The following is a 24398-nucleotide window of genomic DNA, read 5'->3' on the forward strand; positions in this document are numbered from 1 at the left end:
TGTTTGTTTGTTTGTTCTGTGTGGCATTCATTTACAATCCTGTATCTACAAATTTCTGTCTTTAATCAATTAGGAAAAATCTTAGACATTATTTCTTTAAAATTTTTTTTAATGTTTATTTATTTTTGAGAGAGAGAGAAAGCAAGAGAGCATGAGCAGGGGAGGGGCAGAGAGAGAGGGAGACACAGAATCTGAAGCAGACTCTTCACAGAATCTGCGCTGTCATCACACAGCCCGACATGGGGCTCAAACCCACAAACCTTGAGATCATGACCTGATCCGGAATTGGGCACTTAACCGACTGAGCCACCCAGGGATCCCAGACATTATTTCTTCAAATACTTTTTTTCTGCCCCATTCTCTCTCTCATCTCCTTCTGGCATTACACGTATATTTGATTGTTTGCTATCATCTGGGTTCATATAGATGTAGCAGTATTGAACTACTATTGAACACCAGAAAAACCTGCTCTACCTTCCTGATCCTTAGGGCATCTGAAGATAGGAGCATTGTGCAGTGGGAATCTAAAGCTGTGCCCCTTTTACCTTCTGTCTTTGGTGGGAGTAATCTGCCTCTATTGTTAGCAACTGAGCTTTTAGCCAGGGTGTCTCTTTTCTGTAGGAAAAAAACCCTTAAAATATCTCTATACTACTCTTGAACACACACATACACACACACACACAGATACAGACATACCCGCACACATTCTATCAGAATGATTCTATTTCTTCTGAGAAATAGCTGGAAAGTGAGGTTTGTCTCTTTTTTAGTCTCTTTTTTCTTTCAAAACCCACACAAAAGAATAGATGTGCTGACAGTCATTCTTTGTGCATATAGAACATGAAGTCAAAGTCAATCTGGGAAACCAAGCTGAGGCTGCCCTAGTATTTTGACCATAAGAGCAGTTGAAAAGCAGGTCAGGGATATGGGAAGTCAGGGTCCTGGAAAAGGCCTAGGGTTTCATCTGGTATGTATTTGCCGATTCATTAATTTGATATTTGTTTTCATTCAACAGTTATTAAGAACCTATCATGTTTTAGCTACTGGAAACAAGGAGTTAGCAAGGAATTAGCACTAGTGGAAGCAGCTGACCCAATTCAGAGGCATGGTTAATGGGCCAAACTGGTTCCTTTGCCCTGTTACCGGCTTGGTAACCTCCTGCATCCTATTTTGGAGCCCTGGCATAGATGAGAAATACGGGAGAAGCGGAAATACGAATTATTTAAGGGGAAAGAGGAGGGAAGGGAAATTCCCGAGCACGCAGGAAGGAGTGTTCTCATTATTGAGCCGCTTGTGTCATGCAAAACTTGAGATGCTGGCTTAAGGCCTGATGGTACTGGAAGAGGTACTACCAGGCATATTAGAGGGGAAGTCAGCCCAGACTTGGCTCTGGGCCAGCACAGCAGGGTGGAGCCAAAGGCCAGACTGGGGCAAGGCCCTAGAGCTCTGGACAGGACGTGCCCATTCATGACTGAAGCACTAGGGGCTTCCAGTCTGGCAGGTGTAGCTCAGGGAAAGGGAATCCAGCCTGTATTCAGAAGTCAGACGTGCTTCCTGTCTGGCACATTTGCCCAGCTGTCTGTTCAGTTCATTGCTGCCGTCTCCAGCACAAACCTGGAGCAATTCCAGTTCCCTTCTTGTAATAACCTCACTAGTATTTATGTGGCATTTTGCACTTGATGGAGTAATTTTGTTATTTCATTTAATCCTCACAACAATTCTGGGAAGCAGGGTAAGGATCTGTTTGTGATCATCTAACCTTGGTTGGTATGAAAGGAAAGAGGTAAAATCAGGCCTCAGTCTTGTGTGGGTAGTTTTCCCATGCCCAGTTGTTGTGATTTTTCTTTTTTCCCTTTTAAATAGAGAAACACAAGCTATGCTATTCTGGGTTCAGATAGCAACAATGTTTTTGTTTAAAACGTACAGTGGATCAGATCATTTTGTACTATGCGGCCCAGTCTAGCTGGACAAACATTTTTATTTCTAGAATTACCATTTTCTTCTTTCTAAGTAAGATAATATCTTGAGCCAATGAAATATAAGAAAGACAACTGCCCCTACACTGGCCCCCACCCCCACTCACAGGAGAGAGAGAGATGGAGTTCTGTATTTGCTGTGGTGCAAGGGTAGATCCCTGGCAAACGGGAGGCCACATTTTGTTCATTTAGATGATACCCTTATAACTTGCCCTGTCTTGATTTACCCCAAGAACAAGATGAACATCTAAAAATTAGGGCAATTAAATCACTGCCCCAAATGGTGTCAGCAACCTCAGCATGGTTGCCATTCTCATCCACCCGAGGGCAGAATGACCAGAATTCTCCACCCAGGAGAATCTCTGCACTGGGACTCAGATGGAGATTAGGATTGGGTGCTTAGTGCTATTTGCCATTTCTTTTGTTTTCCCCTTTGTGTTGCATGTATCCAATAAATAGGCCTTGTTCTTTTTCGAGTACCTGTAGTTTAAAAGTGTTTAATTCGGTAGAATCACATAGGAGGGCAAAGAAGCACAAAAATAGACTTGCTCGCAAATTAATTGAACCTTAGAAGCCATTCCTCAACAGGTGGATGTTTGTGCCTTTTTTGCATAACTTGAGTGTCAAAAAAAGTACAGCATTTGAATGAAGTCATTCAGCCATAAGTGATGAGAAGGGCTACTATCCAGTTTTCCTAACATTTAAATTTTTTTTTCAACGTTTTTTTATTTAGTTTTGGGACAGAGAGAGACAGAGCATGAACGGGGGAGGGGCAGAGAGAGAGGGAGACACAGAATCGGAAACAGGCTCCGAGCCATCAGCCCAGAGCCCGACGCGGGGCTCGAACTCACGGACCGCGAGATCGTGACCTGGCTGAAGTCGGACGCTTAACCGACTGCGCCACCCAGGCGCCCCCAGTTTTCCTAACATTTAACCACCACGACCATTGCTTGCCTAGTGTGCCTGGCACATATAAATATAAATACAAATATAGTCTCTAACAAAAGGTAACAGTGCATGCCAGGTATTATAAACCGCACTTCACAGGTGAAGAAACTATCATTTAGAGAAATGGGATCATTTTTCCACAATCACATATTTAGAAAGTGGAAGAGCTAGAATTTGAATCCTTATTTTTATAACTACCAAGACCATGGTCTTTCTACCCTACAATACTTCCTCTCACTGTATTACAGCATTAGCAGTTTCTCTGTATTAAATATACATGAGTAGGAAATTCCAAAGTAATTTATCTTGGAAGAACAGTTCCCCAAAATATGAAGATGCAAATAGTAGGTCAGGTTCCACTGTGCAGTCAGACACATGGTGTCATGCTCCTGGAGCATGTGATTCCTGCCACTGCAGTCAGGAATTCATGCCACAATGCACTCCTCTTCTCTGTGTTGGCCATGGATTTGGAGGGTGTGACTTAGATGGTCTTATTCCTTGTTTTCCTTTAAGAGTCTGTCATGTAAATACTTTTTAAGGAGAATCCCACCTGATCATTTGAAGAGGAGTGGAAGCAGTGACCTTAAAGATGTACACTCAGTCTGGCCAGTGTGAGCCATAGCAGTTAATTAAATGAACATCTTGCCGTTCGCGACCACCCACATTGACCCAAGGTAATTTAGTAAGGTCAGATTACTCAAAATACTTAGAAGAGCTTCGTTACATTCCAAATAGACAGCTGAAGGAAAATAAAATCTTAATGTCTGTGTCTGATTTTCAATTCTGTGAAACGATCTGACTACAGAACATTTTTTTTCTTCTTTATTGAGGTAAAACTTGCAGATCGTAAAGTATACACACTGTAAATGTGCCAATGCCTAGATTTTACATAAGTAAAACACAGTATGTACCTACCTGTGCCTGGCTTCTGCCCAATGTTATAGACAGTCCATTTGAAGCAACAGATTTTTTACCCCACTTTGAAATGCTTCCTACAATTCACTCATTTGTAGGACGAGAAATTTTTTTTAAAGATTTCAGACGAGGGGCGCGTGGGTGGCTCAGTTGGTTGAGTGTCTGACTCTTAATTTTGGCTCAAGTCATGATCCCAGGGTTGTGGAATCCAGCTACCACATCAGGCTCTGTGCTGAGTGCAGAGCCTGCTTGAGATTCTCTCCCTCTATTTTCCTCTGCCCCTCTCCCCCACTTACATGTGTTTTCTCCCTCTCTTAAATAAATAAATAAATAAATAAATAAATAAATTCCAGACTAAGTCATCTTTAAGAGATTGCCTATTATTTTCATCAAGAAGTAATTAGTGAAAATCTTTGTGTAAGTGTTTTGCATCCATTTATCTCTCCATCTCTAATTTTGTTCTAAAAAATAATTGCAAGAGAATTGAAAACTCTTTGTTTTCAATTCTCTGTTCTGGAAAATGCCAGCATTGTGTTGGTATTTAAGAAAGTTGTTGACCAACCTCCCCATATCCACCAATGTTTTTATTTTCTAAAATTCACTTTTTTCTTGAGAAAAAAAGGGGTTTTATTCCATTTTATTTTTATTTTCCAAACAGCATTATTTTAATAATTCTATAGTTTTGAAGTACAGGTAGATTCTAAATAATGCAGTTGCATCATAACAACAACCCAAACCTCTTTCATTTTCCTTTTAGGATTTGCGCATTTAAAAATATACTTATTATTTGACTGATTCATCGCGTAATATAATTTTCAGCTTTTCTTCCCTTAAGGTAAAGTCATAAATACTTTTCCATGATAGCATATCTTCTGTATTTTCCACATTTATCTTTAGAAACTGCATACTTTCTCTTGACTAAAGTACTGTAATTTACTTAATGATTCTCCTGGTATTGGCTGATTTTAATTTTTCATTATTATAAATTACATTTCCTTTCTAAACACCTAAACGTATATAAAAAGCATTTCACAATAAATGTTTTCATAGGTACCATTTTTCCTTCTTTTGGCGTTCATCGTTAAAATTAATTCTCAGAACTGTAATTGCTGCATTAAAATAATTATTGATAGTTTCTATAAGACTATTATTAATTTACTGTCATAGCAGCGTAGGAGTGTACCAGTTCCACCACACCCTCCTCAAAATGATATTTCATCTACATTTAAAAATTGTAATTACGAGGCAAAATAATTTTTCAATTTAACTTGTTTTTCTTAGGTCATTATGATCTAACTTGATGGTCAACATTTTTATACTTTTATGAATTAATAAAAAGTAATCTTTCTTCTGTGAATTATTCACATTCTCTGTTCATTTACATATTATGGTATTCCAATTTTACCAATTCATATACAGTAAATTCTTTTAAAACATTGAGATATAATGGGCATATAACCTTGTATACAAACACATACAAACTCGATATTTGCATGTGTTGCCAAATGATCACCACAATAAGTCTTGTTAGCAACTGTCACCACACATAGTTACAATTTTTTTTTCTTGTGATAAGAACAAAGATTTAGTGTCTAAGCAAATCTAAAAAAAGATTTCATAGATAAGTGAGATCATAGTGGTATTTATCTTTCTCTGTCTGACTTATTTAACTTAGCATAATGACCTCAGGGTCCATCCATGTTGCCACAAATGGCAAGATATCATTCTTTTTATAGATGAATAATATTCCATTGTATATAAACATATTTATACCACATTTTTTAATTTATTCATCCATTTATGGATACTTAAAAAATTTTTTTTTTAATGTTTATTTTTGAGAGACAGAGAGAGACAGAGCACGAGTCAGGGAGGAGCAGAGAGAGAGGGAGACACAGAATCCAAAGCAGGCTCCAGGCCCTGAGCTGTCAGCACAGAGCCCGACACGGGGCTTCAACCCATGGACCGTGAGATCATGACCTGAGCCTAAGTTGGCGCTTAACCAACTGAGCCACCCAGGTGCCCCCATTTATGGATACTTTGATTGTTTCTATGTCTTGGCTATTATAAATGTTTATATTTATTTTGAGAGAGTGAGGGAGCATGCACATGTGCGCTCCAGTGAATGGGAGGGGCAGAGAGAGGGGGAGAGAATCCCAAGCAGATTGCACGCTGAGAGCACGAGCCCAACGTGGGCCTTGATCTCACGAACGATGAGATCGTGACCCGAGTGGATATCAAGAGTTGGACACTTAACCAACTGAGGCACCCAGGTGCCCCTATATCTTGGCTATTATAAATTATGCTGTAATGAACATGGGGGTGATATATCTTTTTGAGTTAATATTTTCATTTTCTATGAATAAATACCCAGAAGTAGAAATGCTGGATCATATGGCAGTTCTATTTTTAATTTTTTGGGGAACTACCATTCTGTTTTCCATAGTGGCTGTACCAGTTTACATTCTACCAACAATACACAAGGATTCCCTTTTCTCTACATCTTTGCCAATACTGGTCATTTCTTCTTAATAATTCCCATTCTAACAGATGTGAGGTGGTGTCTCATTGGTTTGCATTTCCCTGATTATTGGTGGTGTTGAACATCTTTTCATGTACCTGTTGGCCCTCAGTGTGTCGTCTTTGGAAAAATGACCGTTCAGATCCTCTGTTCATTTTTTAATTGGATTTTTTTCTATTGAGTTATATGAATAATTCATATATTTTGGATATTAACTCCTAGTTAGATCCATAATTTGCAATTTTTCCTCCCATTCATTATGTTGCCTTTTCATTTTGTTGATGGTTTCCTTTGCTATGTAGAAGCTTTTTAGTTTGATGTAGTCCCACCTGTTTATTTTTGCTTTTGTTCCCTTTGCTTTTGGTGTCAAATCCAAAAAATCATTACCAAGAGCAATGTCAAGGAGCTTACTGTCAATGTTGTCTTGTCAGAGTTTAGGTCTTACATTCAGGTCTTTAATCCATTTTATGTTAATTTTTGTGTATGGTGTAAAAAAGCGATCCAGTTTTATTCTTTTGCATTTGGCTGTCCAGTTTTTCCCAGCACCACTGACTGAAGAGGCTGTCCTTTCCCCATTGTATATTCTTGGCTCCTTTGTCATTAAATTAATTGACCATATATGTGTGGGTTTATATCAGGGCTCTCTGTTATGTTCCATTGATCTATGGGTCTGTTTTTATGCCAGTACCATATTGTTTTGATTACTATAGCTTTGTAGTATAGTTTGAAATCAGGCATTGTGATGCCTCCAGCTATGTTCTTTCTCAAGGTTGCTTTGGCTATTTGGGTTTTTTTACATTTTGTGGTGCCATATAAATTTTAGGTTTGTTTGTTTTATTTCTATGAAAAATGCCATTGGAATTTTGATAAAGATTGCATTGAATCTGTAGATTGGTTTGGGTAGAATGGATTGTTTAACAATATTAATTCTTTCAATCCATGAGGATAGAATATATTTCCATTTATTTGTGTCTCCTTCAATTTCTTTCATCAGTGCAGGTCTTTCACCTTCTTGGTTAAGTTTTGTTTTGTTTTGTTTTCAGCATAAGAAAACATAAACAGATGCTTTAGTTATAAAGCTTACATAAAACTTAGGAATTTTGCTTTCATTATTTTTTTCCACTGAGAACTTATATTTGGGACCTTCTTGGTTAAGTTTATTCCTAGGTATTTAATTCATTTTTGATGCAATTGTAAATAGGATCATTTTCTTAATGTCTGTTTCTGATAGTTCCTCATTAGCATATAGAAACACAGCAGATTTTTGTATATTGATTTTGTATCCTGCAATTTTACCTAATCCATTTACTCTAAAAGTTTTTTGATGGAGTCTTTAGGTTTTCCGATATAATATGTCATCTGCAAATAGTGACAGTTTTACTTCTTCCTTTCCAGTTTGGATGCCTTTTATTTCTTCTTCTTACGTAATTGCTCTGACCAGGACTTCCAATGTTATATTGAGCAAAGGTGAGAGTAAACGTCCTTGTCTTGTTCCGTAGACAATGTTGCTGTGGGCTTGTCACATAAAGCCTTTATTATGTTGACGTACATTCCCTCTATACCCACTTTGTTGAGAGTTTTTATCATAAATGAATGCTGAATTTTGTATAATGCTTTTCTACATCTATTGAGATGATCATATGATTTTTCTCTTTCATTTTGCTATCGTGGTGTATCATATTGATTGATTTGTGAATGTTGAGCCATCCCTGCTTTCTGGAATAAATCCCGCTTGATCATGGTATATCATCCTTTTAATCTATTATTGAATTTGGTTTGCTAGTATTTTGTTGAGGATTTTTTGCATCTGTGTTCAAAATATTGGGCTATAATTTTCTTTTCTTGTGGTGTCCTTCTCTGGTTTTAGTTTCAAGGCAATACCAGCCTTGGAAAATGAATTTGGAAATGTTCCCTCCTCTTATTATTAATATTTTTTTTGAAGAGTTTGAGAAGGATTAATTCTTCTTTAAATGTATAGTAGAATTCACCAGTGAAGACATCTGATCCTAAACTTTAGTTTGTTGGGAGGTTTTTAACTACTGATTCTATCTCCTTATTAGTAATCAATCTATTCAGATTTTCTATTCCTTCATGATTCAGTTTTGGTAGGTTGTGTGTTTCTAAGATTTATCCATTTCTTCTTTTTAAAAAATGTTTCTTAATGTTTATTTTTTGAGAGAGAGAGAGAGAATTCAAGCAGGGCAAGGACAGAGTGAGGGGGACTTAGGATCCAAAGCGGGCTCTACATTGACAGCAGCGAGCCTGATGTGGGGCTCAAACCCACAAACTGCAAGATCATGACCTGAGCCAAAGTCAGACTTTCAACCGACTGAGCCACCCAGGTGCCCCTATCCATTTCTTCCATGTTGCCAAATTTGTTGGCATAACTGTTGATAGTAGTCTCGTGTCCTTCGTATTTCTGTGGTATCACTTGTAATGTCTCCTCTTTCATTTATTTTATTTATTTCATTCTAATTTTATTTATTTGAGTGTTCTCTCTTCTTTTCTTGATGAATGTAGCTAAAGGTTTTTCAATTTATCTTTCCAAAGGACCAGCTCTTAGTTTCATTTACCTTTTCTTTATTTTATTATTTTTTATTTTAGAAAGAGAGAGAGTGTGAGTGGGGGAAAAGGGGCATAGGCAGAGAGAGAGAGAGAGAGAGGGAGGGAGAGAGGGTGAGGGAGAGAGAGAGAGAATTTTAAGCAGGCGCTATGCTCAGCATGGAGCTTGATGCAAGGCTTGATCCCACAACCCTGGGATCATGACCTTAGCCGAAAGCAAGAGTCAGCTGCTCAACCAACTGAGCCACCCAAGCACCCCTCATTTACCTTTTCTATTGTCTTTTTACTACTTATTTCTGCTCTGATCTTTGTTATTTCCCACTTTCTACTAACTTTGGGCTTCATGTTGTCTTCTTTTTCTAGTTCTTTGAGGTGCAAATATTATAGATCTAGCAACCTAAAATAAGGTTGAATCCTTCAGTTCCAATTCCAAATTGCTTGGGAGGAAACTCTGATGGTCCAACTTAGGAACACTCCTGTTCCAATCAACTGCAGTCAGGGAGATAGAATCAAAGTGTGTAAACATGTCTGACTGGATCTACTGTTGTGATTTTGGCATTTAATGTCTGGAGGAAAAAAGGAAAGGAGGAACAATATAAACCTGACAGATATGACAAAAGATTTCTCCTGTAATATTTTTGTCAGGCAGACATTGGCACTGATGGCAATTTTCTTATGAAAGAAAAAAAATAAATATCAAAATGTCTCTGCAATATGCTAAGAGTCTTTGGGACTTTTGTTATGGTGGCCACAATATATTTTAGTTTTTCAGATGCTTAAGGAGAAGCTGTTTGATTTATCATTTGGGACAAGAGAGAGTAACTGAAATTATATTACAACTCTAGCATTCTCTTTTTAAGTTCAGTGTTCTTTCCCAGAGCAGTGACAGTGACACTGTTAGAAGTTAAAACAAAAAATATAAAGTTCTAGGGGTGCCTGGGTTGCTCAATCTGTTAATTGTCTGACTCTTGACTTTGGCTCAGGTAGTGATCTCATGGTTTGCAGGATCGAGCCCTTCATCAGGCTTCTTGCTGGCAGTGCAGAGCCTGTTTGGGATTTTCTCTCTAACCCTTCCCCTCCCACCCCCCCTCCCCCCGCTCCCTCTCTCAAAATAAATAAATATATACATGTATACAAACAATAAAATAAAAATAAAATTCTATCCTCCAACCAACAAATTTTAGTTAGAATTATGGTAACTTCTGGGCACCTGAATTGGTTGAGCATCCAACTCTTGATTTTGGCTCAGGTCATGATCTCAGGGTCATGGGATCAAGCCCTGCATCAAGCCTCAAGCCTACTTGAGATTCTCTCTCTCTCCCTTTGCCCCTCTCCCCAGCTAATGCTCTCTCTCTTTTTCTCTAAGAAAGAAAGAAAGAGAGAAATAAAGAAAATAAAGAAAGGAAGGAAGGAAGGAAGAAAGAAAAGTTATGGTAACTTCTTAGGGATTTACAAAAATGTCCTTGAACTTTGTGTCCTTCAAATTTAGCCTTGCTTTTAATTTGATGTAGTGCACAGTCTGAATTGATTTGTTTTGTGATTCATATAGTAAGTCTCAGCACAGGGAGCAGGTTTTGACATGTACTAGAAGCTCACACTGAACTCTCAATACTTAGAAAATAATAATTAATGGTTAGGTACTGGGTATTTGGCACAAAACTCTAATTAACTTTAAGAGCTATTTTGGTGTATGATGAAAGTGAGATGTGAAAAACTTTTCATGGCTTCTTAGAAGGAGTCAGGAATGTATCCATTGGCTGAGAAATGTTGAAATTTGGAATACATAAATATAGTTGCTTGATGAATGTGAACATCAGGTGGTTCTCATGTTAGGAGTTGTAAAAACATTTATACTAGAATAAATGTCATCAAGATTGGATTAAGAGTTTAGAGGCCCTAAAATTAAAGTACCCATGTGTGAAATTAAAACAAAACACCAGTATACACTAAACTTTAAAATCAGGAAGTCCAATTCTATGATTTGTTTATCTTGTCATTTTGCATGGTGATTATTGCAATGCTTTTTTTTTTAACTCTTGAATATTGAAGTATTTCCAAATAATTGTGTGTGTGTGTAGCCCCACATGCATGCATGAATACAGTGTGTGCATGTTTGCACACATGCAGATATGCATGATCAAGGCATGCCTTTGCTTCAAGTACCCTAAGATATGCTTAGTCTGCTTCTTGGATAATCCACAGTGGCTACACCATGTTCTTCAGAACTCGGAACATTAAGTGGATTGTATGGATTTTGGTTCTAATTACAGAAAATTTGAATAGATAAGTTGGCAAGCAAGGACACTACACCAAGGGGCAACTCCTTTACGACTCCTCAAAAGACAGCTGTGCCTGGCGTCTTCTACCCAATGTGGTAGGGGCTCAGATTCATATTGGAGCATAAGAATTTTGCTCCGATATGATCCTGATTGAGGAGCAAGTGAGCAGCTGGTGAAGGCCTTTTCGTGTGATGGTTCCTAACTTCTTCAACAAAAACTCTTTTCATTATTTCCCCTCCTGATTTGAAATATTTTTTAAAAATGCATTTAATATTTAAAAGTTTGTTGTATGTAAATGCATATTAAAATGCCCTTTACAAGGGGCGCCTGGGTGTCTCGGTCGGTTGAGCGTCCGACTTTGGCTCGGGTCATGATCTCACAGTTCGTGGGTTCGAGCCCCACCTCAGGTTCTGTGCTGATAGCTCAGAGCCTGGAGCCTGCTTCAGATTCTGTGTCTCCTTCTCTTTCTGCCCCTACCCCGCTCACGCTTTGTCTCACTCTGTTTCTCAAAAATAAATGTAAAAAAATAATGAAAAAATAAATGCCCTTTATGAAAGGAAATTAAGAAAATAAGAATCTTCAGACTTAAACTGTCAGAATACAACATTGCATAAGAAAAAATAGTTAGAAATTACTTTAAAGAAATGGAATGGCTCCAGTTCTGAGCAATATGACTGTAGATGTTAAGGGTGCAATCTGAAGGAAACGGAGGTTTGTTAGTCTGGGGAGATTTTTATTACAGGAGAATCTCTGAGATAATATCTGGCAGTGCCCATCCATCTACTATTGTCCTAGGAAGAGAGAATCTCAGACTTGTGTTTATAGTTCATGGCAAGGCCATGTTTATTGAGAAGGTTACTGCCTGCCTGCTTGAGTCAGTTCCCATTAAACTTTCCAGTTACTGCCTGCCCCTACTTTGAGTCCAGGCCTAGCAAGCAGCATTCTAATCACAGTCTGGTTCCCTATGTCACCACACAAGGAAAAACTGTGCTGGTCATGCTTGGAGTGCTGTTCTGGCCTATGTGACTGTGATCATTCTCAGCACAAATTAATACATCGTCCTAGTTTGTTCATCAGTGAATTTGAATCATGAGAGATGATCACAGATGGGCTGACAAATGGGATTTCAGAGCCAGCAAGGCCGAGAGCCAAGGAACTTCACCAAGGAATGTGGCCTTTAGACTCTTGGAGGGCCAAGAGTGTGTCCAATTCATCTCTATCCCCAGCTTGCAGCACAGGGCCTGGGACCCAGCAGAAACTCAGTGCTCACTTATCTAGGTTAGACATTCATTAGTATTAAGGCCCATTTTATAATTGCAATCTCATTTTATAGTTACTCAAAAGCGTTATGTTCATCAATGAGAGACTTACACAATACTTTTAAAAAGTTATGTAGGTAATATACATTTTTAAGAAAATTATAAAACATAAATAAAAGGAAAAAGTAGTTATCCACACTTCAATTACTTAGAGAAAACCATTGTTAACTTTTTGGTACATACCCTTTGAGACTTTTTTAATGCATAAAACATTAAATATATATATATATATGGATACGTATATGGATACGTATATGGATATATACATATGTATATGTGTATATGTATCCATATACGTATCCATATATATATATATATGTATATGTATATATATATATATATATATATATATATATATATATATATATGTTTTACAAAGTGCAAAATACCATTAAGCAGTTTTGTAGCTTATAGGCTTTCTACAACTTAATATCATGTGACATGATAGGAGCTTAGGGCTATACTATAACCCACAGGATTCTTAGCAACTAATTGGTATACCAGATGCAGCTTTTCTGGTCAGCTCCACCATGCTTTTCAGTCCCAACTATTGTCCCTCCACACCTAAGCTCTAGCTTCTCCCTGACTTCCTGCCTGCCTGCCTGCTTTCCTTCCTTCCTTCCTGCCTGCCTGCCTTCCTGGTCTTGAAGTTCCTTCGGGGAACCTCTGAGTAGGTTGTATGATTGCCAGACAAAATACAGGATGCTCTGTTAAATTCAAATATTAAACAATGAATATTGCATGAGCCAATAGTGTAAAAATTATTCTTTCTCTGAAATTCAAGTTTAACTGCATATCTTGTATTTTTATTTGCTAAATCTGACAGTCTTCCCTGGGTACTCTTTAATACCATCTGCCCTAAATCTAGTAAAATTCCTCAAAGTGTCTGATATTTATTTGTATGTTTCTCTTCTGTATCGTCAGTGCTGATACAGAATTTTTCTTACTCTGTATTTCTTTGGCCATTTTGCGGGGGGAAGGGAGTGTATGAAATTGGGAGGGAAAGGAATCAACCATGTCTTCTCAAGCTGCCATCTTTTTTCCAGAATTATGAAAGTTTTATGGAAACAACAACAACAACAACAACAACAACAGTGAATTTGAAGGCTATGAAGTAGGAGATCATTCATGGCATATCATTTGGAAAAAATAGGTTACAATGCATGTGTACAATCCCATTTCAATTGAGAATATTCTACTTCAAAATGATAGAAATAATTTTTAAATGAGATTCTAAACCCAGACCTCAATTAAACTTCTGGTTATGCCTTTCCACCAGTTTTACCTTGGACTGGTTATATATAGTCTTTCTGAGTCTTTTCCTCATCTTTAAGGGGACATATAATCTCTTTTTTAAGTTTATTTCAAGTGATAAGGTAACAAGTATATTGCCTGGCACACTCTAGGCCTTCTCTACTTCTCCACTGAATGGAAGAGCACACACAGAACTGTCTTAATGATTGGATTATTCTATAGTTCATTCAATTTTTGTTTTTTATGACACATTCTAGGGAGTCTTAGATTAAGTTTGGGAATATGATTCAATCTATTTTCTAGGTCTATAAAGATAAAGGGGCTTTGGTATTTAGATATGTATTTTCTAAATCAGATTGGATGTTCACATGTGGTATATGTATTTTCTGTATATTCAGTTATACATCATCAAGGTTAGTTGTGTGTGTAAAAGATTTTGGATTCCCAAATACTCCACCAGCCATCCAGATGGACAGGACACCCCACTAGATCTCTGAGAAAAAATGCCTGAATAGAGGATAAGGACATTATTTACTCTTTTACAGGCTGGGAATTTGGTCCAATTGCTATTCTAAGTTTTTGTTAAGCCAGGAAGGACTTCAAGATCCAAGGCTAAGTAAAAAACAGGCCTTACAGGTCCTTTGCCCTCGGGGGCCATACTTTGATCTTATCCTGGGAAGGGCAAGGAAAAGGATGGAAAAGGAAACCTAGGAGAAAAAGGACCCTTTCTCCATAAACCCCAACAAAGACTCTCTCCTTGACCAAGCTTTAGTTGGATTCCTCTGTGCCCTCTTCCTGACTGGACCTCAACTTTGGCCTCCCTCTCAAGGCCCCTTGCCTGTCTGCACAGCCCAGTTTTAGCAAGAATCCCACAAAGTCAGTTGAGAGAGAATCCCCCACCTGTGATATCTGTGATCAGCCTCTATATCTGATCAAGTTCTTCATTCCCCACCTTTGAGTCTTAAGTCCTTGGCCTGCCTTAGAATCCTGCTAAGTCAGTTTAGCAAGAAACCCCTTACTCTTGCTGTCTTCTCTAGTAATTTTCCAACCAGTGACCCATTCACTCTGTTCCTTGGCCATCGATACCCACTTGTCCTTATCTTATTCAGAGTTCAGCCTGATGTTTCCCCCCATTTGATAGTATTGATACTATTACAACATTCGTGAATAAAGTCTTTCTTACCATTTTAACAAGGGTCAGAATAATTTTTCATTTTATCTCACATTTATTGAGATATAATTGACATAAAACATTGTGTAGATTTAAGGTGTACAATGTGATGCTTTTTATACACGTTTATATTGTGAAATGAATAACATCTCACATGGTACTTTTTTGTGTGTGTGTACTGAGAACTTTTAAGATTTATTCTCTTAGCAACTTGGGAGTCTACAATATTTTTAGAATAATTTTTTCTTTAACAACTGTGGCAAATCCAGCCTGGGCTACCTCAGAAAACCACTTTTTTTTTTTTTTAAGATGCAAAGATTTAAAGAGGAGCCAGAAAGAAAAGACATTCCATGTGTAATGAAATGCTTTTAACCTTTAGCTCCTACCATATTTTGCTCCACCTTAGCAATAAAGCCCCCCAAAGACCTTGACCCTGTGTTAAATTTCTCCTTGCTAGGGAATGGGGTTTGTGTGTGGAAATCCTTGGGCTCCCTCTAGTGGTTAGAATGCGCATCCAGCACTGACTGGTAAATTACCTGCGGGGGCGGGGGGGGGGGGGGGAGTTGTTGTTGGCTGGTGTTTTGGTGTTAAAGTAAGGAAACTTAAGAGTGTTGCTTTCCCTCTCCAGGGAGCTTAGCAGAGTATCAGAAATGTCCTGTCTGTACCATCATGCAGCTGATTCTTTAACCCTTTCTAGCTCTCCCCTTGGGACTCATGAAGTGGATAGGTAGTTCAGCCCTTTTACAAAGGTTCCTTTGATGTTCTATCCAGGGAGCCAGAGTTAGGTAAAGACAGTCTCTCAAATGTAGCCCAGCTGTTTTTCCAAGTGTGCTCTGTGGACCACGTGCACGAAAATATGCTAGAGTGTTTCTTTAAAATGAAGATTACTGGGTCCCGCCCCAAACCTCTGAATCATAATTTTCAGGGGGTGGGATGGGGGTGGTGAGGCAATTCTTGTGCACATTAATATTGAAAACCAGTGCTATATGCTTCTTGAGAAGGCGTTTCTCCACTTGATGTCTCATTTAGTTATGGCACATGATGCTGTAATCAGACTCCTCAGACAAAGTTACATTCACAATGAGCACACTATAATAATGTAGCATGCCAGCCTTTCCCTCTGAAAACAGTACACAGTATACACCCTTCCCTTATTTAATCCCTGAATCAAAATCCTCAATTACATAGAAAACGCTTTCCTTCTCCCTTAAAAAAAATCTTACTCTGTTTAGTCTTTTTAAAAATTTTTTTAATGTTTATTTATTTTGAGAGAGAGAGAGAGAGAGACCGATCGTGAGCAGGGGAGGGGCAGAGAGAGAGGGACACAGAATCCGAAGCGGGCTCCAGGCTCTGAGCCGTCAGCATAGAGCCTGATGCGGGGCAGGAACCCACGAGACAGATCATGGCCTGAGCTGAAGTCGGACGCTCGACTGAGCCACCCAGGTGCTCCATTCAGTCTTAATAGAGGGGTCTTATTTACTCCTTCAGCTACTCCAAAGTTGGGTTAATTTAGCCCAAGTCTTTCAAATATCTTCACCTTTCCATAGTTCTAGGGAGCCATCAGAAACAGGCCTTTTGCACCAAATTTAGAAAACCTGACCAAGTGTGCATCAATATGATTGCCCAAGATCTAAGCATAATTTCTCTTTGGAAGCATGTTTAAAACGCACATTCATAGGCTTTATTCCCAAATTTTCTGGTTTGCTAGGAATCTACTTTTTATCAAGCATCCTAAGGTGGCTCTGATGCAGGTGATCCTCAGAACACATTTTAAGAAACTTTGCCTTGTATGCCAGAGTTTCCCAAGCAGATATATTCTTAGAATATTTTATAACCAAGCCCTTTATAAATCGTATAAACTACAGTTGTAAGCAAATATTTAATGTTCATCTGCAGAAAGGAAGTAGACTTGAGATAATAAATAGTGGCATAGAAGCTATAATTTCACCGGTTTTTTTTTTGTTTTTTTTTTTGTCTATCTTCCATAGCTTTAACCTTTATTGTGGTAAAATATACATAACGTAAAATTTGCCACTTTAATCATTTTTAAGTATAAAATTCAGTGGCATGAATTATTCTCACAATGTCGTGTAGTTACCACCACTATCTATTTTCCGAACTTTTTATTACCTCCAACAAGAACTCTGTATTCATTAAGCAGTAATTCCTTGTTCTCCCCATTCCCCCAGCCCCTAGTAATTTTTTCTTAAGTAGGCTCTATACCCAATATGGGACTTGAACTCATGACCCTGAAATCAAGAGGCACATGCCCTAATGATTGAGCCAGCCAGGCATCCTATCACTTGGTAATTTCTAACCTACTTTCTGTCTCTATGAATTTGCTTATTCTAGATATTTCATGTAGGTTGCATCAATCATTTTTCCTTTGTGTCTGGCTTATTTCATTTAGTATGTTTTCAAAGTTCCTCCGTATTGCAGCATGTATCAGAACTTCATTCTTTTTTTGGCTAAATAATATTACATTGTGTGTATATACCACAATTTGTTTATCCTTTTGTCTATTGATGGATATGTAGGTTGTGTCTGCCTGTTGACTATTGTGAATAATGCTACAGTGGACACTGTCATACAACTATTTGTTTGAGTTCCTGTTTTCAGTTCTTTTGGGTGTATCCCTTAAGGTGGAATTGCAGGGTCATACAGTAAATCTGTGTTTAACTTTTTTAAGGCCACCAAACTGTTTTCCACAACTGGACCATTTTGCATTCCCACCAGCAATGTTTCAACTTCTCCACAACATTGCTGACACTTGTTATTTTCTCTTTTTTTGATAGTTGCCAACCTAAAGGATGTGAGATGGTATCTCATTGTAGTTTTGGTTTGCATTATCCTTTTTTAAAAATTTAAATCCAAGTTAACATATACTGCATTAATAATTTCAGGAATAGAATTTAGTGATTCATCACTTCATAAAACACCTAGTGCTCATCCCAACAAGTGTCCTCCTTAATGCCCCTTGCCCATTTAGTCTTTCCTCCCACCCAACACCCTGCCAGCAACCCAGTTTGTTCTCTGTGTTTAAGAGGCTCTTATAATTTGTCTCCCTCTCTGTTTTTATATTATTTTTGCTTCTCTTATGTTCATCTGTTTTGTATCTTAAATTCCACATATGAGTGGAAATCCTATATTTGTCTTTCTCTGATTTATTTTACTTAGCATAATATACAATAGTTCCATCCACTTTGTGCAAATGGTAAGATTTCATTTTTTTTAATCATCAAGTAATATTCCATTGTATATATATATATATATCACATTTTCTTTATCCATGTATCAGTCAAGGGACATTGGGGCTCTTTCCATACTTTGGCTATTGTTGATAGTGCTGCTATAAGGATTGGGGTGCATGTACCCCTTTGAATCAGCACTCCTGTATCCTTTATTTAGTTATCCTTTGGATGAATACCCAGTAGTGCAATTGCTGTGTCCTAGGGTAGTTCTATTTTTAATTTTTTGAGGAAACTCCATACTGTTTTCCAGAGTGGCTGCACCAGTTTGCATTCCCACCAACCGTGCAAAAGTGTTCCTCTTTCTCTGCATCCTTGCCAACATCTGTTGTTGTCTGAGTTGTTAATTTCAGCCATTCTGACAGGTGTGAGGTGGTATTTCATTGTGGTTTTGATTTGTATTTCTCTAATGATGAGTGATGTTGAGCACCTCTTCATGTGTCTATTAGCCATCTAGATGTCTTCTTCGGAAAAGTGTCCAGTCATGTCTTTTGCCCATTTCTTCACTAGATTATTTGCTTTTTGGGTGTTAAGTTTGATAAGTTCTTTATAGATTTTGGATACTAACCCTTTATCTGATATGTCATTTGCAAATACCTTCTCCCATTCCTTCAACCAAAGGAATGTTAGTCTTGTTGATTGTTTCCTTTGCTGTGCAGAGCTTTTTTCTTGATGAGGTCCCAATAATTCATTTTTGCTTTTGTTTCTCTTGCCTGTGGAGATATGTCAGGTAAGAAGTTGCTGCAGTCGGGGCGCCTGGGTGGCGCAGTCGGTTAAGCGTCCGACTTCAGCCAGGTCACGATCTCGCGGTCCGGTCCATGAGTTCGAGCCCCGCGTCAGGCTCTGGGCTGATGGCTCGGAGCCTGGAGCCTATTTCCGATTCTGTGTCTCCCTCTCTCTCTGCCCCTCCCCCGTTCATGCTCTGTCTCTCTCTGTCCCAAAAATAAATAAAAAACGTTGAAAAAAAAAAAATCCTTCAGAAGTTGCTGCAGCCAAGGTCAAAGAGGTTGTTTCCTGTTTTCTCCTCTAGGATTTTGATGGCTTCCTGGCTTATGTTTTGGTCTTTCATCCATTTTGAGTTTATCTTTGTGTATGGTGTAAGAAAGTGGTCCAGGTTCATTCTTCCGCATGTCGATGTCCAGCTTTCCCAACACCATTTGCTGAAGAGACTGTCTTTTTTACATTGGATATTCTTTCCTGCTTTGTCAAAAATTAGTTGGCTATACATTTGTGGGTCCATTTCTAGGTTCTCTATTCTGTTCCATGATCTATTATCTGTTCTTGTGCCAGTACTATACTGTCTTGATGACTACAGCTTAAAGTCCAGAATTGTGGTGCCTCCAGCTTTGGTTTTCTTTTTCAGGATTGCTTTGGCTATTCAGGGGCTTTTGTATTCCATACAAATATTAGGATTGTTTGTTCTAGCTCTGTGAAGAATGTGGGTGTTATTTTGATATGGATTGCATTAAATGTGCAGATTGCTTTGGGTAGTATTGACATTTTAACAATATTTGTTCTTCCAATCAATGAGCATGGAATATTTTTCCATTTTTTGTGTCATCATTTTCTTTCATAAGCTCTTTATAGTTTTAAGTGTATAGATTTTCACCTCTTTTATTAGGCTTATTCCTAGGTCTCTTATGGTTTTTGGTGCAATTGCAAATGGGATCAATTCCTTGATTTCTCTTTCTGCTGCTTTATTATTGGTGTATAGAAATGCAACCAATTTCTGTACATTGATTTTATATCTTGCAACTTTGCTCAATTCATGTATCAGTTCTAGTAGTTTTTTGGTAGAGTCTTTGGGTTTTCTACATAGTGTATCATGTCATCTGTGAGAAGTGAAAATTTGACTTCCTACTTGCCGATTTGGATGACTTTTATTTCTTTGTGTTTGTTGTCTGATTGCTGAGGCTAGGACTTCCAAAATGATGTTGAATAACAGTGGTGAGAATGGACATCCCTGTCATGTTGCTGGCTTTAGGGGGAAAGCTCTCAGTTTTTTCCCATTGGGGATGATATTAGCGGTGGGTCTTTCATATATGGCCTTTATGATCTTGAGATATGATCCTTCTATCCTTTCTTGAGTTTTTTTTTTTTTTTTTATCAAGAAAGGATGATGTATTTTGTCAAATGCTTTTTCAGCCTGTATTGAGCGGATCATGTGGTTCTTATAATTTCTTTTATTAATGTGATGTATCACATGGATTGATTTGCAGATACTGAACCAGCCCGGCATCCGAGGAATAAATCCCACTTGATCGTAGTGAATAATTCTTAATGTGTTGTTGGATCTGGTTTGCTAGTGTCTTGTTGAGAATTTTTGCATCCATGTTCAGGGAAATTGGTCTGTAGTCCTCCTTTTTAGTGGGGTCTTTGTCTGATTTTGGAAGCCTTGTAGACTGAGTTTGGAAGTTTTTCTTCCATTTCTATTTTTTGGAACAGCTTCAAAAGAATAGGTGTTAACACTTCTTTAAATGTTTGGTAAAATTCCCCTGGAAAGCCATCCAGCCCTGGACTTTTGTTTGTTGGGAGATTTTTGATTACTGATTCAGTTTCTTTATTGGTTATGGGTCTGTTCAAATTTTCTATTTTTTCCTGTTTCAGTTTTGGTAGCTTATATGTTTCTAGGAATTTGTCCATTTCTTCCAGATTGTGCAATTTGTTGGCATATAATTGCTTATAAAATTCTCTTATTATTGTTTGTATTTCTGTGGTGTTGGTTGTGATCTCTCCTCTTTCATTCATGATTTTATTTGGGTCCTTTCCTTTTTCTTTTTCATCAATCTTGCTAAAGGTTTAGCAATTTAATTCTTTCAAAGAACCAGCTTCTTTCAAAGAACTAGCTGGTTTCATTGATCTGTTCTACTTTTTTTTTTTTTTAATTTTGATATCATTGATTTCTGCTCTAATGTTTATTATTTCCCTTCTTCTGCTGGTTTTGGGCTTTATTTGCTGTTCTTTTTCCAGCTCTTTTAGGTGTAAGGTTAGGCTGTGTATTTGAGACCTTTCTTCTTTAGGAAGGCCTGGATTGCTATATACTTCTCTCTTATGACTGCCCTTGATATCCCAGAGGTTTTGGGCAGTCATGTGTTCATTTTCATTGGCTTCCATGAACTTTTTAATTTCCTATTTAATTTCTTGGTTGATCCATTCATCTTTAGTAGGATGTTCTTTAATCTCCAAGTATTCATGGCCTTTCCAGATTTTTTCTTGTGGTTGTTTTTGAGTTTCATAGTGTTGTGGTCTGAAAATATGCGAGGTATGACCTTGATCTTTTCATACTTGTTGAGGGATGATTTGTGACCCTGTATGTGATCTGTTCTGGAGAATGTTCTATGTGCACTTGAGAAGAATGTGTATTCTTCTGCTTTAGGATGAAATGTTCTGAATATATCTATTAAGTCCATCTGGTCCAGTGTGTCTTTCAAAGCCATTTTTTTCCTTGTTGATTTTCTGCTTATATTATCTGACTATTGTTGTAAATGGGGTGTTGAAGTCCCCTACTATTACGGTATTATTATCAATGAGTTTATGTATGTTTATGATTAATTGATTTATATATTTGGGTCCTTTCACATTGGGGGCATAGTATTTACAATTGTTAGATCTTCTTGGTGGATAGACCCCTTAATTATGAAATAATGCCCTTTTTCATCTCTTGTTAGTCTTTATTTTAAAATCTTGTTTGTCTGATAGAAGTATGGCTGCTCCAGCTTTCTTTTGACAATCATTAGCATGGTAGACAGTTCTCCATCCACTTACTTTCAATCTGCAGGTGTCTTTAGGTCTAAAATGAGTCTCTTGTAAGCACATATAGACAGTGGCTTGTTTTCTTATCAATTCTGATACCCTATGTCTTTGATGGGAGCGTTTAGTCCATTGACATTTAGAGTGAGTACTGAAAGATATGAATTTAGTGCTATTGTGTTGGCTGTTGAGTTGGTGTTTCTGATGATGTTCTCTGGTCCTTACTAGTCTTTGTTGCTTTTGGTCTTTTTTGTTTTGTTTGGTCTTTTCTCCACTCAAAGAATCCCCCTTAAAATTTCTTGCAAGGCTGGTTTAGTGGTCATGAACTCCTTTAGTTTTTGTTTGTCTGGGAAACTCATTCTCTCTCCTTTTATTTTGAAAAAAAAAATGTTAATGTTTATTTATTTTTGAGAGGGAGAGAGAGAGAGACAGAGTGAGTGGGGGGAGGGGCAGAGAGAGAAGGAGACACACAATCCGAAGCAGGCTCCAGGCTCCAAGCTGTCAGCATACAGCCTGACGCAGGGCTCAAACCCACAAACCATGAGATCATGGCCTGAGCCAAAGTCGGACGCTTACCCGACTGAGCCACCCAGGCGCCCTTCTCCTTCTATTTTGAATGACAGTCTTGCTGGATAAAGAATTCTTGGCTGCATATTTTTCCAATTCAGCATGTTGAATATATCCTGCCACTCTTTTCTGGTCTGCCAAGTTTCTGTGGGTAGGTCTGCTGTGAACCTGATCTATCTTCCCTTATAGGTTAAGACTTTTTTCCATTGCTGCTTTCATAAGTCTTTCCTTATCTCTGTATTTTGTGAATTTGACTATGATATGCCTTGGTCAGTTTTTGTTGAATCTAATGGGAGTTCTCTGTGCTTCTTGGATTTTGATGTCTGTGTCCTTCCTCAGATTAGAAAAGTTTTCCCCTATAATTTGCTCACATAAACCTTCTGCCCCTTTTTCTCTCTCTTCATCTTCTGGGACTCCTATGATTCAGATGTTATTCCTTTTTAATAAGTCACTGAGTTCTCTAAGTCTTGTATTGTGCTCTTTTACCTTAACTTCACTCTTTTTTTCTGCTTCATTATTCTTCATAATTTTGTCTTCTATATCACAGATTCTCTGCTGTGCTTTGTCCATAGCATCCATTTGAGATTGCATCTCAGTTATAGCATTTTTAATTTTGTCCTGACTAGATTTTACTTCATTTATGTCCAAATAAAGGGATTCTATGCTTTTTTCAACCCCAGCTAGTATCGTTTAAAAAAAAAATTTTTTTTTTTACTGTTTGTTTAGTTTTCAGAGACAGAGACAGAAACAGAGAGATAGAGTGTGAGTGGGGGAGGGGCAGGTAGAGAGGGAGACACAGAATCTGAAACCGGCTCCAGGCTCTGAGCTGTTAGCACAGAGCCTGACGCAGGGCTCAAACTCCCAAGCTGTGAGATTATGACCTGAGCTGAAATCAGATGCTCACTGACTAAGCCACCCAGGTGCCCCCCAGCTAGTATTCTTATTATCGTGGTTCTAAATTCTAGTTCAGACATCTTGCTTACATCTATGTTGATTAAGTCACTGGTTGTCATCTCTTCCTGGTTTTTTTTTTTTGGAGGGGGGGTAAATTCCCTCATTTTGTCATTTTGGAGGATGAAAATAATTAATAAAACAAAAAATTAAAATTAAAAAATTAAAAACAATGCAAAAAGTCAAATAAAGGAAGCTAGATTCTAAGTGTATTTTGGTCTGCTTGTTGAAAGAAGCTTGATAGGGGCGCCTGGGTGGCACAGTCGGTTAAGCGTCCGACTTCAGCCAGGTCACGATCTCGCGGTCCGTGAGTTCGAGCCCCGCGTCAGGCTCTGGGCTGATGGCTCGGAGCCTGGAGCCTGTTTCCGATTCTGTGTCTCCCTCTTTCTCTGCCCCTCCCCCATTCATGCTCTGTCTCTCTCTGTCCCAAAAATAAATTAAAAAGCGTTGAAAAAAAAATTTGAAAGAAGCTTGATAGAATAGGGAAAAAAGAGAAAGAAAGGAAAAAAAAGTAAGAAAAATTTAAAATAAAAAAATATATAGTAAAATAGAATAGAATGAAATAAAGAAAATACAATAGAAAATTAAAAGAAATAAAAAATAAAGTAAAAAAAATAAAATTTTCTCTTTCTGTATCCAAGAATGAGGAAGAAAAGAACGAAAAAAAGAAAACAATTTAAGCAAAAACAGAAGCAAAGAAAATGAACAAATAAACAAACCAGCAAACAGAATGAAACCGGAATGGCATTACATCCATTTGCCCCTAGAACTGAAACTATGAAACTTTTTATAGTCACTACACTAAGCAGGTGGAGTAACTTGTGCTAGTCTTCTAGGGGATGTGCTGGAGGGTGCAGTTGGGTTCTCCACTAGGTGGCACTGCTTAGCTTACTGGGGTGGATCAGTGTGGCCTGCATGCTCCTGTGTGTGTGCATGT

General features: G+C 38.0%; 1 protein-coding gene across 1 annotated transcript in view; it reads left to right on the top strand.

Moving 5' to 3' along the window:
- The window catches only part of LOC131486286 (synapsin-1-like), a 44794-nt gene that overhangs the window by 7848 nt on the left and 12548 nt on the right, over positions 1-24398 (top strand). Inside the window, exon 3 of the mRNA XM_058686376.1 lies at positions 7756-7827. Coding sequence (XP_058542359.1) covers positions 7756-7827 — 72 coding nt within the window. The remainder of the gene's footprint in view (positions 1-7755; positions 7828-24398) is intronic.

The sequence above is a fragment of the Neofelis nebulosa genome, chromosome 9 (genome assembly GCF_028018385.1).
Source record: "Neofelis nebulosa isolate mNeoNeb1 chromosome 9, mNeoNeb1.pri, whole genome shotgun sequence".
NCBI lineage: Eukaryota > Metazoa > Chordata > Mammalia > Carnivora > Felidae > Neofelis > Neofelis nebulosa.